We start from the raw sequence: 17574 nt of genomic DNA on the forward strand, positions 1-17574 counted from the left end.
CAAAATTTGACATTTTCACTGACGTGAGAGCATGGACGCGTGGTATACGTGTGTGTTGAACCACACGTGGAAAATAACGGAAAAAATGTATAGAAAAAAAAATTAAAAAATAGCTGACGGCAAACAGAACCGTAATATCTCACTGGTACGTATAAAGTATAATGTCAGTCCGGCAGGGAATAATGTGAATACGCGTAGAAGCATCCGTTTCTTCGGAACTTTTTCATGAATAAAATATGTCGTCATTGCGTTTCGAAATCTAACGTAATATATGCATATCGATATATAGGATTTTTCTAGTTTCTCCGTATGTTGCATAGATACACCTATGGCCAAATACAAATAAAATGCAGCACGGGTGTATACCTGCGGGAATTCTGGCATATATGAAAGAAAAATGCAGCTGGGATCAAAGTCAAGAGAGTCCCCGGTTCGTTCTGTATTCGGAAAAAAAAAGAAAAGGATCTATGATAAATTTGTTATACGCATATATGTATAACATTTAGAATGTAAAAATGTAATTAGCTAACGGTGAAGCTCGCACGGTACAAAGGAAGATATTTGCACTTGTGCAAAGTGCATGGCGCGTGTATTATTTAGTTTCCACCCTTTATGTATGTTCAAAGCACTTACTATAGACGATCAATGAAATAACACGTAAGATCTGAGGGGCTCTTTTACATTGAAACACATAAGAAGATGGCCCCTTCTGAAAAAAATTTTTATTCGTTAACGAATACCTCATGGTTTTATTATGAAAAAAATTCAAATTCAATAATATCTTCCTGTTTTGAAATTTCTTGGTATATTTTTTTGACTCTTGAATTTTTGTATATTTTTCATTAATCTATCTTGTTCTGTGACGCTCAAAGGATTCTTCTACTTGACTTCGTGAAGAAAGTCTCTAAGGACACTCGGTTACGCCAGAGAATCGGAGTGTATACTGCTATACTTGTTCTCAATTGTCGAATTTCATTTTATAAATTTGGGGAAACGCAAGGGTCGGGAAATACGTCGATGGAAAACAAAATTTCGATGAAACTTTTTTATTGCGTGATCTTAAAAAAAAAGAGGGCGATTGATTTGTCGTCTATCGATTTTTTATCACTATCCTCTATTCCTGTTTTCCCCCTTTTTTTTTCCTTCAATTACATATTTCCCACCACACGTCAAATATTGTTTTCGCGACCCTTGAAAACACATATGAAGCTCAAGTAGGTACGTTGAGGGAATGTTTGTTTTTTGCCTTCGCTGTTTTTTTCATATTTTCATTTCCTTTTTTTCAATCTCATCTTTCGACGACATTAATTTAATCATCCATTCGAAGCTCGAAGGAAACCAAATAAGGTCAAAGCAACGAGATTGGGAAAAAAAAATAAAAAATAAAAAAAGTAAAAAGTGGCTGAAAAAACAGACTCTTGTTACAGACGCGTATCTTTTCTGTTGGTCAATTGTTTGAGTCGTTTCACATTTTTCCTTTGCAGTCGGCTACTTGTATTACGATACTACACCGTAACTTTATCAGAATCCGCCGTGATCGATTGGTCGGTTCGTGATATCGTTTGGCTGACGCTTTCAAAAAATTTCCAAACCAAATGGCACACATACAAATAACTACCACCGTCAACTAAAAAAAAGGTGAAATTTAACTACTCAAAATTGAATGATGGCACCGATCGCACGTTACATAAATTTGACTTTTTCTTTATTTTTCATCTCCCATCTCACTCCGGAGCTGCTGGTCCCATATTGCCTAGGCTATTTTGACAATACTCCATATACGTATTACACGTAGCCAAGACTTCCAGATATGTAGAGTTATCGTACTCAGCCAACTACAAACCAAAGAGGGCTAGCGCTTCTAGAACCTCCTTCAACCTTGTTCAACCTCCTTCTCCTTCAGCTCGTTCGAGCACTACCCACTCTTGCCGGATAGTATTTCGATGTAACTACCTCGCGACTACCTCGAACCTTTACAAGTGCAGCCCTGAAATTGTAACCAACCTAGTCCTTCGTGCCCAACACAACCGAAGTCAAAGGTCAAGTCCTCCGCGTCTAACCCGAACGCAAGTAGTAGATATGGTCGGCAAAGAGCCAGACATCGCTTTTGTACGTCGAGTAGCGATTTTGAAGTGGTAAATAAATTTGCCCAAGTTTCGCGTCAAATTTTCAACCCCTTTCCTATTGGCTGTAGAAAGTTACATTTTCTACGTTCTACAATTTATTAACAGTAAGTTTATCGATAACAGTACTGATATCCGCAAACTCCAATGTAAAGTTTTTTTTATCGGAAATTAACTGCAGATTCGAGATCCAATTTGTGATCGTCAGTTGGTAGGAATGGCTATATATATTTCTTCTCCTGTATCTTATCACGTCGTACTCCTTTCCGATTACGTTCTCCTATCGTCTCCTGTCATTTCGCTGACAGTTTCGAGACTCCTTATCGGTATCCTGGACATGTTACAGCGGTAACACCACACATTTTCGTCTCGATAAGCTGTGACAGTATGACCAGCTCGTGTGCAACATTTTTCACAGGCTGGATTGGGTTGCTGCAAAAGAAAAATAATTGATGGTTGCCTTCGCCCGTAGGAAGGTAACACTGTGACGTAAGTGACGATAATTTAGAAATATTGAAAGGTTTCGCATCAAGGATTTTTGCAAAATTTATAAAAAGAGTATGGTGACTTATCGTGGAAACCATAATACAACTGATTCTTTCAGCTCTCTACCGTGCTTGCTATATCGTACGAACGATATGACGTCGTGTACTGCAGGAATAACCTGATTAACTATACTTAGAGTCCAAAAACGGGTGTTCCAGAATCTCGTGTAAGACTTCTTTTAAAACGTAAAATTTGAAATCGCTCTAAAGTTCCCATGCAATGAATTAGCCTCGTGTCCTGGAGCAAAAGCTAGTCCCAGTATGGGATTCACTGTGAAGATTGAAAATTTGTATTTGAGTTAGTCGTATAAATTATTTTGAAAATTCATATATACCTGTGACAGATTGGCAGAATTAAATCTCGAAAGAAAACATAAAGGGGGATAAATTTTTAGCGCGATCCTCCGTGTATGTCATACCTTAAAACCTTATGGATTATCCATTTGTGAGTTTCAGTTATTGAAATTGAGCGATCAAAACATTTAATATGTATATGTTGTGGGTATAAACCCTTGCAGATGCGAGGTGACACTCGGTCTAATGAAATATTCATTAGCGTTAGATAGGCCATGCCGATTCCCCGAATATCATTTGGATTTGATACTGGCTAACAAATAGCACGTAGCCCGAGCCATTAATATCAATACGGCGGATCGAGAGCGAGCAGAACGCGGTTCGCCAAGCATGTTCGATCCATCGCAGCGCCTAGCTGCATCCGATATGCAAGGTCCAGTGCAAATGCGTCGCATATCCATTAAGCTAGAATAAGATAACCAGTGGTAGGTCGAAAACGCGACTGGAGTGTCTGAGTGATGGTTTCAACGGATCACGTGACGTACTGCTTACATAATCGAAATCCATCCTAGGAATTCATAACGCAACTGCAGTTGCGTTGGGTTAGGTCATTGAAGTTCTGCCTTTATCACAGGACACGCAGACCGACTGACTTTTGTAATAACTTGATGACTTGCGAAATGGTTACGTCTATAAAAGACAATGGTACAGTAATGGTAGTGGCGGCTCGATTCTGCGGGATGAGTAATAGGGTGCATCCATAATTCAACTTGCATCCGCATGCAGTATGCACCGTTGATAAAGTTTATTCTCTGTATTGTTTACAAGGGTATCGTTAGATCGAGATCGCATCGAAACTCCCCAGCATCGTGATTCTCATGACCAATAATAATACAGGTGACGTTATGACGTCATGCATCTTTCATCGAGTGCGATTCTATTGTCATGAATAATCATAACGATCGTATCTTGATGCAATATACGTACACGCGTGCATCCCCGTACGAGTTTTGTTTATATAGTAATAATATTCATTGAAATGTACAGTAAGCTTCAAAATTTTCTAGACGCTCCGAAAGGGGTGGCTGTTCAAATTTGATGATTTCGAAAATCGGTATGACGAAAATTTAACGAGACGCATTGGGTCTTTGGAAAATGAGATTAGGGCAGTTTTTTAGGACAGTGAGGATGCTGGGGATTTTTAATAAAATCGTGCGATCAAATTGCTCCAATTAATTTTAATATTAATAAGCTGATAGTTATTTGATATCAAAGCTTCGTTGTCGTGGAGTCTCTATCAGATTGAATCCTAATCACTGAAGTGCACGCTGCCTTTTACGGCCTATGCAGGTGCGGGGAGTCGACGCGTACGGGAGAAAGAGCAAAGAGTATTGGAGACAACATCCTTGCCTTGAGCCAGCTAGTAAGTATCACTCAGTAGTAGGTGGATCGTGGTGGGAGTAAAGAGAATACAGGAATGACTGAGAGATCCTTCCCCCACTCGGAGGCTCGGATATCTTTTACTCGAGCCCCCCACCACTCGTCCATAAATCCCCTCGAATAGTCGCTCTCGACCGTCCTGGCGCAGGTGCGACAGAGGTGGCACGAAAGTTCAAGCTGCATATCCTGCCACGAGAGAAGGACACGCTGATTGCCCCGTTGCTTGGCAACGGAGCCGCCGCCGTGATCGAGGAGTGGGGAGTAAACCTCCGACTACCGTCCGGACCGTCAGTCATCTGTGCTCCGTCTTTGGGGTCAGTTCGTTCTCGGTGCGTTTAGGTTATGTTTGCGCGTTGGTGACATAACTCCGGTTATTAACGTAGCCTGGCTACTCGTGACACTTTGAGTGATAATTACCAGTGGAACTGATTCTTTTTTCCCTTTAACCTATAAACACAGTTTATCTCTCCGAAAATCCGTAACACGGCAGCGTTACGTTGTCCAAGGATTTGAATTTTTGGTCGATATTATACAGACAGCAAATTTGACTTTTGCTGATTTCTACAGGTAAACCCAATGACTCTTGTGGATTGTTTTAGTGACTCGTATAGTTGTGCTTGAATCATGTTTTTCCTTGTGCGAGATTGAAAACGAATATGAGATCTACTCAGTGCACGCGTATCTATCGCGTGTATTTACCAACTGGAGAATGGTGCATGTACCGGAATTTAGGTACAGTAACGTTCCGCTACCTGGTCGTGTCCACAAGGCCGCCTTTTACCTCTTAGGCACCGAATGCCCGAACGGCTATTAAGTTTCCGCATTTTTCTTTGTATATTTTCCTCGACGCGCAGTTGCCACGATTATGAGGATATTCAGACAAGCGAGCAGGCAAGCGGAGACCTCCACGTTTTTCGCCGCTGCGTTGCCACGCTTCTCATCTCTTTTTATTCTACTTCGTCTTCTTCTTCTTCTTCTTCTTCAGGTCTCTCGTACTAACGTGCACTTTCATGGGACTTCCTACCTTCCTAGGTCCTATCTCTTTCTCTCTCTGTCCCTCTTTCTGCCTCGCACTTCTCTTAGCTCTCCCTATATTGCGTTTGTTCCTTTTCTCTATATCTCTCTCTCTCTCCCTCTCTCTATCTCTCTCTCTCCCTCACGTCTCATCGGTGCCGCCGCATTCACCGCTTTGGTATTTCAGGATCCTGATTTACGAGTGACCATACGCGCCCGCGCTGTTATACTGTATATCTATGCGTGTATATGTATACCGAGTATATGCCTATATTTATATCCATATTCACACAGTAAGATCATCCGAAGTAGATTTACTGCTACCGTGTCAGACCAGATGCCACCCAGTATCAATTTGCCATTTAAACCGAGACGTCTTTTTCTTCCCTTATTTTTTTCATATGCCATATACGATGTATATACTTCCTGTATTAGACTTGTTTTTCTTTTACCGGAAATAACTTTACTTTCACGATTTTAAAATTATTCTGCAGGCACGTTATGGGCACACCATGGAATTGAAGATGTTCAGGAATTAATTTTTCAGTCTTATCACGTTGCCGGGTTCCACTCTTTACTATACCGCGATGCAAATACTGTACGAATGTAAATTATCCTGTACGTGTATAATCGGATTGCCGTCTTTTTTCGGATTAGCGACCTCGTGAATTTCCGGTCGGCGTCCATTGAATTTTTCTAATGTATCATTAAAGTCACGTGCATCGATGATAATTTTTTTTTTAATTCTTTGCCAACTGCATATGCGTCGTAGTGTCGCCGTTAGTGAAATTTCTAATGGGATTATTTTATTGTTTATGCGTTGCTCACGTTTCGGTTTGAACGAAAAATTTCAACTTCATTTACACGATGCTTTCGCGTCAATCGTATCAATCGTCATCGTGCAATCGTACGATTATGTATCATATTTATTTTCATGAGACTTATCAGCTACAGAAATTTTGGTATTTTTTTTCTTTTTTTTTTTTCGTTCAACGATCTGCTCCTCGACTCGAATTTCGCTCATCGTTGGTCAAATGCTTAATCGAGAAACTAGGGCAACTGTTACTGGTATTCTCTTCAAATCTGTTATCTATCGAGGATACGTTTTACCTGAGCAGAATTTTTTTATTCGCTTTTTTTTTTTCTATAAAAATTTTTCAAACGCCTGACACAGGTATTTACTTAAGTTTCGACAAGTGTGTATGCTTCCATACTGTTAGACCTCCAATCAAGAAACTGGAGCAGTCTGCATAGGGAGTAGGTGGGGTCGGCAATTTATAAAACTTGAAAATCCTCTTATCGTCGCACTGCATTCGCGATAAGTCTAATTAAAAACATTAATAATTTCGGTACGTATACGATAACTTCGTTTCGTATAATATTCTGAGGATATCTCATAATCGAAGCCACAAGCGTGTTGAAATAAAAATTTGTGTATCTGACGATAAAATACAAAATTTAACAAAATACGAATAATTTGTTCCAGAATCGATATAGAGGAATTTTCACGAGGATGGCGAAAAAGTATCTAGATAAGAGATATCGAAGATTTGTCAAATAATCGACGAGTTCATATAATACCAGATGACGATATAATTCAGTCAGATTCAATTTCGTCCGTTTCTCTGATCAATCCCGAAATACATAGCCGACAAATGGCCGCTATCCTTCTGATGTTAACCGGGTACAGTAACGTCCATCAAGCGTATTACCAGCAGGAAATTCCGGGGACCATAGGAATCGACGAGAGTCGCAATTCCTAGAGGAACAAGATGACCTCCCTGTAAGTTGAAAGTCGATCTGCCTGATCATTCGCCAGATGATCTTCCTGCACGGTTAACCTTCGGAATCTTCTCTCTCGTCTTATGTCTCCGACGGGGGAAGAAGAGAATACTGCGAGGAAATCAAATTTTGGACACGACTGTATTCGATGAAAAATAGCCAACCGAAGCGATGCAAGTGAACAACTACGATGGATATTCGGACTAGAGTGTTGATGTAAACGAGCACTGCATAGTGATATTCCGTGTAAGGATTTTGAAAAATTTCATCCAAAATTATAATCGCGAGTGACGATCGTGTTCAAACGATCAGGACTTTACGAAAAGCAAATAAAATAAGAAATAGATGAAAAGAAATCAAGTGTCATAATTTAACCTTAAGTATCGTTCGAATAATTTTTGTTAATTCGAAACTGTAACGCGTCATCGAAATAGTCGGGGAAGCTCCTCGAGGATTCGCAAAAATTTTCTCAAATCTTCTCGGATAGTATGACGAAAGGCAAAATTGATGACTTATAGTCGAGCAGTGCTGGTGAAATGCTCTTAGTGATTTCCCGGTTCTTGGCCTCCACCGCCTTAGGAACTCATCCCCACGCCTAAGCAAATAGCTCTACTCCCACTCCAAGAGCACGTAACCTCTGACAGTCCCTCCGCTAGCCCCGAGCCAGCAAACTACGTGGGACACCTCAGTCTAGCGAGGACTACCGAGCCGATCGGTTTGGTTCGTTACGGGCTCGAGAGGATCGGGAGTGACGCGTGCTGATTTTCACCCTCTCTACCCCTCCTTCCCCTCTCCCCACACATACTCCCATTCCACCAATACCGGTCGTGCTCGTATCCCCTCCACAGGCCTAAGCTTCCCCCACCACTTGCCTAAGCTACGTTCGAAGTGCCATTTAACGTGGGTGATAGTACCGGTCACGATTTTGCAATTTAGTTTGCGCCGGTTCCTCGAAGCAGTGGGACGTTATGTATCTTTTAACGTGATAATAGCGGCGCGTAATGTTTTTTAAAAGAAATTGTGTGACGTAGAGGAAATCCCCGCGCGATCTCGATTTCCACGAGCGTGTGGTTGCGTGGGTGTCTGCGTACCTGTTTGTGACTCATTCTCGTTATTTGAAAGAAAGGTGTCATTCTGTGATAAGCGGTGTATCTTCGTTTTACTTTTGGAGGTTGCAGCTGTTTATTTAAAATTTAAGAAATTTTGTGTCTTTTTTTTTTCCCCCACTTTTCTTTACCCGGGCTTTCAGTGAGCATCGTTTAACATGTGCCCTAAAGGAATTTGTGCGTTTCTCGGATTTCTCGTGATCTACGCTAATCGGATTGGTGTGTGTGCGTATACTAATCAGTGGGCCGCGCATATCGAGGGAGGACCCGAAGTCGCTCAGGAAGTTGCACGCGACCACGGTTTTCGATATTTAGATAAGGTAAGACCCATATGTCTATGTTTGACGTTCTTTAACTGATGTATTGTCGATATATTATTGTCAGATGCTACTTCGGGGGAAAGTTTGGAAATTGGAGTGAAAGTTTGCTTTCCAAATAGTACTTAAGGTTCTGGATAATTTCGTAACGAGAAAGTATCTCGGCAATTGTTTATATTTACGTGAAAAAAAAAAAAAAAAAAAATGGTCATTAAATACATCGATTCTTGGTAATTTGTCTTTACTGCGTTCGGATTATCATTACGCGAAAAATGTTTGCTGCACAAATCTTTTTCGCGTATTTGTTTATCCCACTGGGTCGTACCAGTCAATTTATAACGGTGCGGGTTCGCGCGAACTCGCACTGCCGTACGTTTCGAAGAAGAGGTCGAGGGAAAAATCAAAGTGCGTCGGAGAGTAAATTTTTACGAAAATATCACGAAAAACGAAAACACGGTCGAAATGGGGAATGAGGTCGGAAAAAGGTGGCCGGGATGGGCAGTGAACAAAAAAAGAAAGGTTGGACCCCAAATCCCAGGAACTTCTTAGCGGTTCTAGTCGACAACCTCAGGACCTAACTTTACCTCGTCATACAAGGGACACGTGGGTTTTACGTAAATGTGTGTATACCGATGTACATCCCGTAATACGTGTAGACGGGTGTATGGCTACACACGAATGCCATAGGAAATTGTACGCTGCATTTCAACAAAAGTCCTCGAGAAAAGTAGAAAATCCAGAATAACCGTCCTTTCTGTATTCAACGAGCGGGATTGGTATTTGGAACGGTATGTACTTATTGGTTTTCTTCATTTTATTTTTTATATAAAATATATCCTTTTTTATCTTCAATTCGTTTTACTTACTTTTCACGTCACGCGCCATTATCACTCAATGTGTTTATTCACTGTTTGTCACTTTTAATGTATTACACTAGTAAGAAAAATGGTGATACACGTATATGTGAGGACACTATTAAAAATTTGCCTATGAGACGCTGTATATATATATATATATATATACACACACAGTATATTCTTCACCTTGACGCACGTGTACTGTTGAGCAATCTCTATCGTAAGTAACGCCATTACCGGCCGACCACTGTCAGACAGTTTAAGTTGCGCAAAGTTCCTGGTTACACACACAGTATATTCTTCACCTTGTAGTAAGAAAAATGGTGATACACGTATATGTGAGGACACTATTAAAAATTTGCCTATGAGACGCTGTATATATATATATATATATATATACACACACAGTATATTCTTCACCTTGACGCACGTGTACTGTTGAGCAATCTCTATCGTAAGTAACGCCATTACCGGCCGACCACTGTCAGACAGTTTAAGTTGCGCAAAGTTCCTGGTAACCCTATCGTGCACCGTATAACACGTTGGATCGCCTTGAAAATAATTTTCGACTCCAGGGACGTTTTCGTACCTACTGGGTAAATAATGTAAAAAAAAAATTGCCTCCACCGTCAAAACTTGATTCGATCGTTAAATTTCGTTTGGCACCGATTCCATTATTATAATAATAATCACTGTTGAATATATTAGTCGCGAACAATGACCGTGTTAAAATTAATGTACAATCAGTTGAATAAAAGCGATATCAAAATTGACTACAGGCACTTTGACCAACTGTGAAGATCTAGCCGTGCGTCAATTTTTTATATCGCGCCGATGACCAATCTCAAACTTTATTAATTTCACACGAATTCGCTCTCGTCCATTTACACGCAAAAACAGTGCAGAGCTTTGACGTTACTTTTTGGAGTAACGCTGCCAACCTAACCTCCGAATTTCTGTCTGTCAAACGCGATAGGAGATGGTTCGTGTACGGGTCGCTTAGACTGGCCGTAAGACATTGACAGACGAACATCGTTCGTTGCCCAAGAGTGGCGAATTTGCAGCGCTCGATCCAGCTGCTACGAGAGCAATAAGTAGTCGTAAAATTTGCTTGGTTAAAGATGTTATTCGTTATGCATTGACCTTATCTTATCTGCTTGGTACGTCATAAGGCAAAAAAATGATTATCGGTCAGCTGGTTTTTATAGCCTGAATTTATCAGCTGTACTTGTTTCGTTATCGGAAAGCTCTGCTCTTCGCTTTCGAACTGACGCGGGCGCGAGAGCGCATGCGCGTTCTGCCAGGACAGGCTTTACCTATCTCCTCTATACCAACATTAGTCACGAGCTAGTACACAGATTAGTATGGTTTACGTGTACGTATGACACTGCATACAACTTGTGGACGTAGGCACTCGATCGAGATATTATCGGGATACTATATGATACTTTAGCCTATCGATAGGTTAAAATGTCAATGTTAATTCTACGACCCCATTTACGTCTCTTTGCGCTGTAGAAGTATTGTCAAGTTCACAGCGACAATAGCACAGTATATCTATTGACGGAGCATGTCTATCGATTACCCAACAGCATCAAGTTCCCCTAAACACTCTTTAAACAGTCATTAATTACCGCAGGGTCGTTGATTCTGGAAATCTTTACGGTTTTCATAAGATTTATCGTCGACAGCGATCAAATGAATATGGAAATTACGTATTTGAGAAAATTTTTTTGAAAAATTATAGTCTAAGCGTATCAAGCATCAATTTTTGTCGTCTTTTCAAAATGACCCGTTTATCATATTTCGTCTCTGTCCACTCCACGTGCCGGAGCGACTTGTTATTGTACACCTGGGTGCGCGCGCACGTGGCTCGTTTATTTCTTCGGATTGTTGACAAGTGTCCAGCGTGGCTGTCAGACTGGAAGAAACGCACGTGGTAAACAGTAACGAAAAGATCAGTAAGAGAATAATTTTTCTCCGCGTTATAAATTAATTTTGGAAAATTGTCCAGCTCCTGTTAATTAGCGCAATTTGTATTTCCCATTGACAGTACTTACGGGTCCGTCGATATCGATTGCGCTAAATCCTACCGACTCGATGTTCTCCATTAACCCCGGTACAGCACGCTTAGACATTTTCTCGTTAACGCCACAATGGGTTCCTGCCCTGCCCACGTGATATCACCGTTATGTAGTTTAATTAAATTTTCTTGCAAGAACGATCGAGCGAAACGTACGTGGACACAATGATAAATTCGATCGGTTTGGGTTCGCAGCGCTTTGCGGAATACGAGAGAACTTAATTGTTCCTGCCGTCAAAGCAGGCTGATCAATTAGCCAAATTTCGTGGCATTGTCACGCTTTATCGTGCTGTCTAGTAATATTCCATAGGCTGCTGCGCGTACGTGTTGCGGTCCATTGAATATTTAGCGGCACTCGTTAGCCTTCCTCCTTTAGCAAATATTAAATCGACGGCTGGATTCGTGCTCGTCCATTGGCCGCCAAGTTATTTAACGTTTTCCACCTCGTATCGAGGAAATGTTTTCAGGGCCGGACAACGCGATGCCGGCGCCCCTCGCATGCTTGTCCTTCCCCAGATAGATGGAACTCATTGTTGATCGAAAGTTTGGGACTCGGGCTGCTCTCCTTTCGGGATTAGAGTGAGAGGATTTTGACAATGAGATAAAAAAGTGTCTCTACGTTTTCTTCTTTTCAACGAAACCCGGAGTTGCTTTCGGTCCCTTTCGAATCCCACTTTCGTACACATCCCGGTCTCCCGTTCCCTCGTCCCTTTCTCTGGTCCCTTTGAAGATCCCGGCTACCTACTCGGTCAGCACCACTGGCTCTTGTATCACCTTTTCATCGCTCTGAAATTTATTCTTACGCTTGTCAAAACATAAAAGGAGATTTCCGTCTGCCGTGCCGTAATACAGGTTATAAAAATTGCGAATGAAATTTGGAAAGAATACTTTGGACTTTTGATAACGTCAATTTGCGATTTATCGAGGGCGACCGACGTGCTTTAAAAGTAGTATTAAAGACAACAGACAAGCGTGAAATATTATTCGGTTTACCCGTGCGATCGTCGCTCGATTATACGAAAAAGTAAACCTTGTATACTTGTATTTTTGTCGATGACTTAACTCCCAGTGAAACCTATTGCGTAACAGTCCATTTGACATCGGGACTGCCGTGAGGCCGGTGCAGTGTCCGTGGGCTTAGTTAGCCAGTAAACGGACGTCTGGTGGACGAAAAAGAGAAAAGGTAAGGACCGCCTGATAACAAGGAGGATGCGAAAGGACCGAAGGAGAAGCAAAGAAGGATAACACACTCGGAAGGAGGAGTGTTCGAGATTGGACATTGAGTCTGTAGGAAGGGATAGAGATACTAGGCGAAACGTGACGTCGTGGTAACACTACCACCAGTGCCTCGTGCTAGTAAAAGTTAGGGTGCCGGCAGCAGCAGCAGCGCTGGCGGTATCAGTGTTAGTAGTAGGCCGTAGAAAGAGGACTTGAGATAGCAGCGACTATAGAGTCCCGGGAGAATCCCAAGCAGTTTGACCAGTCTGAATTCCCTAACGTAAGGGAGCGCCCTCTTTCGAGAGGCGCGCCTGGACCTTCTTCAAGTTATTCCCCAATGTATCCCGTGGGATGTGTCGTAAGTTCCGAACGATTTTCTATCACGTATATATCGCAGCTTCGCTTCCTGACAACTTCTGTCTTCTATGTCGGATGCGCGCGAAATATACAAAAATAAATTTGACAGGTTGCGTTACGTCACTCTTACGTTATACGCAGAGGACCGTTCATAGGGGTTTTCACACATCGGCGCTCGTCACGTGCCCGTGGCAGTGTGACGTTTAGGGGGTGGCGAATTCATAGCAACTCTTGTGCACTTTTTTTCAGTGGTGTATCCTCTGTTTTATATTGTATTCATTTTCTAAAGCATCCGTCTGTATAGATTCTGAATAGGAAAGTCCTCATTGATTCGTATGGACGTCTTTAGATCCGTTTGTGAATTTTTTTTTTTTTTTTTTTTTTTTTTTTTTTTTTTTTTTTTTTTTTTTTTCATACGCTGGGATCTATTATCTATTAATTTTCTCGTTGCTCGTGGCGATGATGTAACCTGCAGGCAATTTACTCGTTGAATTACAGATCGGAAAATTTTCAATGGGACGTTATGCTAATGACGCGTCCCTATCGGTCGTGCTTTGCCGAAACGCATGAGGACACTTTGCGAGAGTTCATTGAACCACGAGCCTGCCTCCCCACTTCTGCGCTCTAGGCGGTCATTGCTCGCGAAATGCATAGAGAAGCTGAAAAATGTCAAGATTTCGATGCACTTGGCCGAGCGCTTTAAAATAACGTATACGGACACTCCATTGGCTTGTGCTTATTAATTCGTTTTCTCTTGATATCTTGCCTACTTATTGGTGTGTATATGTATATATTATTTTTATTCATTAGTACCTGAATGTTAATACCTTTATTTTTTCAAAATTTCTCCAACAGCTGATAGTATTATACCACATTCGTGAAAAAAGTGTATTGGGGCGGGGGGACATGTTTCTATAGAGTTACCGTCTAACGAAGTCCCCTGAATCATACGTTTTATTCGTGCATCGATTACGTCGCGGTAAGAGTGCAAACACACTTATCTTTCAGTTATTTAGCCAATTCGACTCTCTAAAAGGAATGATCGAGTTGCTGAATATACAACGGGTCGATTTTGAAAAAGCGTGAAATTATAATTTTTCAAATATTTCATTGAGCTTTCTTAGGATCACATTGATCGGCAATTAAAAGATATGTAATCGAAAAGTTGACCATCGTCCAATGAATTTATAAGATTTTACGGGGGATTCGTTATTAAATCAACGAATCGAATGAGAAATTAAACAGTGGCACGTGGCACTTTGTAAATTTTGCTTTAATTCCAATTGTTTATTCCAAATTAATTCCAATGTCACTGCAGACCGAATGCAATTGGAGCACTTAGCGTCAAATTCGAATGACGTCTCCTATAAGAAGTGCCGGACTCGATTTTTTGACTTATACTAAACCATTAATCGCGGCAAGATCGTTTCGGCGCTTTTGCTCGCTATACGTTGCTTTTTCATTCACGTACTTTCTTTCGTTATCTCGAGCACGATTAATCCAAGAGGTACTTGATTATTCTTTATTGAATTTAGCTCGGTTCCCGCTCAGCGGCTAATGCGAAGATATAAACTTTGTTCTTCTTCACAAAAAAAAAAAAAAAAAAAAAAAAGAGAGAAAAAGGTTAAATTAAAAAACTCGAGCACGATTAATCCAAGAGGTACTTGATTATTCTTTATTGAATTTAGCTCGGTTCCCGCTCAGCGGCTAATGCGAAGATATAAACTTTGTTCTTCTTCAAAAAAAAAAAAAAAAAAAAAAAAGAGAGAGAAAAAGGTTAAATTAAAAAAATTAGCATATCTCGACAATCAAACTCTAATGACAATGTTAAAATCATGCTACGTACTTTAATGAAAGAAAATACAACGCCCTCGTTAACCAAATACACACAGATTGCTAACACCTCTCTAACACCCCGTACTACCATTTATTTTTACATGGAATTTTATTCGATACCCCTAATATTACTCAATGTCCCGGCTACCGCATTACCAATTACCTGTCGCAGCTCATATATTTAATTGCAATATAAATTAAGTTTGCGCACTAACGTAATTACTGGCTGTGCACAGTGGGGGTCGTTAATGATCTCCTGTGCTTAACGAATAACGAATAGCTCGTTGACTTTGAAGCGTCGTTGCTGAAGCGAGTGCGTCACGTGACATAATGTCAAGTGCAAAAGGTAGTTCATTCGTAGTTCTCTACTAGCTCTTAGTACGTGATCCGATTACTCGGAGCTTATAATTAATGCGAGCTTAATTCGATTCAATTAATTCAATTGCAAACGCCTTTGATTTTGGCTGGAAATGTGCGCCAAGGAAAAATAACACATGCACGCCTACGTGGGTACACCAAAATATTCGCATATATATAATGTTGTTCTTTGTATAAGAGTCTATGGTCGGATATATACCCTATATGGAAAAGTCAGTAGTTTTGCCTGCCACTGTTTGATTTCTAAGGAAAGGAAAAAAAAGAACAGCCACTGAATGGTCGAGCATTAACAAAAGTAAGAGTGCGACGGTACGCAAGAAAGGGAAGAAAAAGAAAAGTTTAATAGAAAGAAGAAAGAAAAAAGTATAAATAAAAGTTGGCCTGTCTCGATCCTCTCTTTCAGTTCGGTTCGTTTATACGGCGCCGAAGGATTAGCGGATTAGAAAAGCATTAGGGGAGGAATCCGAAGCAATTTGCGAAGCTACGAGCATCTACCTATATGTATATCGGAGACTTGCGAAACCTACAGGATTTCGAAAAGTTAACATGATCCACCCGGATCTTTGATTTTTTTTTTCTCAACTACACAGAGAGTAACTTTCTTCGACGGTACTTTTGAGCTTCGACGATCCTACGCCTCTTTTATCGTATTCCCAATATCGTAGTCACTTATTTTTTCAGCGTTTATGTACTTTGACTTTTTGCTTGACGCTTTTGAATTTTATATTATTATTCTTTAATCTCACGATAACAGCGCCTGCCACTCTAGTCGTTAACACGAGAACTTTAATCTTTCCTCGTGGCCAACCTTTATTTCCAGCCTTTGAACTCCCTGCTGGGCCATTTCTCCCTGGCGGCTGACTAGTCGAACTCGGGGATTCTCTTACTTGGAAATCGCTCCGAGTATTTAAGATTCGACTCTGTCTTTGCAAAACAGTACGGTATAATTAACCTTGCCTCACCTTGCCTCCTATTAGGTGGAAGCAGTCTTGGCACTTGCTGCTATTAATAGTAACCTAGATTTCTTGTCCGGTAACTCGGGCACTAAGGCCCCCCTTGCACCCTCACGCATAGTTACGGTAAACGCAGGTCTTCATTGAAGTTCTTCCCCTCGCTCAAAGCCAACTTCAGTTCGGTAAATGCACCTCGAGTGCAGCTTAAACGAACAATCTGCACACAATAACTGGGCAGAGCATCGCTTCTTGAAGCGATCATCCTTCACGGGGTGAAGGAAGTTTTGGAAAGTGGAACATATACATTTTCCCAGTCGTACAATTATTTATGATTAATCATAATTTTTTTACTTATCCTCGTTCATAGCTGTACAGCTAACAAAGTTATGTATACTACATACATAAATAGGCACTGTGCAAATACATAAGTCAACGCGTGCTTTACTTTTTATATTTTGAGCCATACTTTCATTTGCATATTTATCTTGACTCCTTATGGCCTGTACTAGGCTTCCCCCCTCCCCTCTTGTCCTCTCTTACCGCCCCTCAGTCCCCTTGATCATTTTGACTCCATCCTTTCTTATTCTCACGTGACAAATTGCACGAGCTTTTCAGCTGAATCGTCCGGAAGCAAGTGCCGTTCTCTCTAGCGCTTATTGCCACTTCGCTCTCGCGCTTCTAATATTTTGAAGCTTTTGACCTTTTTCGCCATTCGAGCTGTAATCTTAGCCCACTCCTGTGCCCATTCGGCTGGTATCACTTGGTCTTTGGCGGCGACGTGACTTTCAACCAGCTTGACGTTCATTTTGAAAAATTTCAAAATTTCCGTAACAACTTGACACCTATGCCAGTTCAATTAGCGAGGTCGAACGGCTAACATTGCCACTGATACGGATCAATTAGCGAGTCAGCAGGCAGCGCGCTCGGGATTTCTTGACTACGCTGACTGGTCCTACGCGTTTCTCAAAAGTCAATGACTTACTTGACGCTCCGACATTCCAGTACGAATGTGGCGTGCGTGTTAGCTGGTTCACAAGTTGGCCGTGTTGGCTGGTGCAGTTAAGCACTTCGTTAGACGTACCAAGAAACGCCAGCAGTACGAGCTACAGTCGATTGACGAGTAGGTACTAAGTTTGGGGGACTCGTTTACATTGATACTCGGAGGAAGATGACCCCCTGCGAAACGTTTGACTCGAGGGACTTATGTTTAGTCGATTCACGAGTTTTCTATGATTTTTTTGACTTTGAGTTTTTTAGCTCTGCATTATTTG

The 17574-nt window shown here is 41.2% G+C and overlaps 1 protein-coding gene across 9 annotated transcripts in view; it reads left to right on the forward strand.

Annotated features, from left to right (window-relative positions):
• The window catches only part of LOC107267449 (furin-like protease 1), a 115906-nt gene that overhangs the window by 22668 nt on the left and 75664 nt on the right, over positions 1–17574 (forward strand). For 5 of the 9 annotated variants that reach the window (XM_025084797.1, XM_025084796.1, XM_025084806.1 and 2 more), the window contains one exon: positions 6903–8624. In XM_025084797.1, the coding sequence (XP_024940565.1) occupies positions 8463–8624 (162 nt within the window). In that variant the 5' untranslated portion in view covers positions 6903–8462. The other 4 variants (XM_025084798.1, XM_025084799.1, XM_025084800.1 and 1 more) reach the window with 4 other exon arrangements.

The sequence above is a fragment of the Cephus cinctus genome, unplaced genomic scaffold (genome assembly GCF_000341935.2).
Source record: "Cephus cinctus unplaced genomic scaffold, Ccin1 Ccin1_scaffold0404, whole genome shotgun sequence".
Lineage (NCBI taxonomy): Eukaryota > Metazoa > Arthropoda > Insecta > Hymenoptera > Cephidae > Cephus > Cephus cinctus.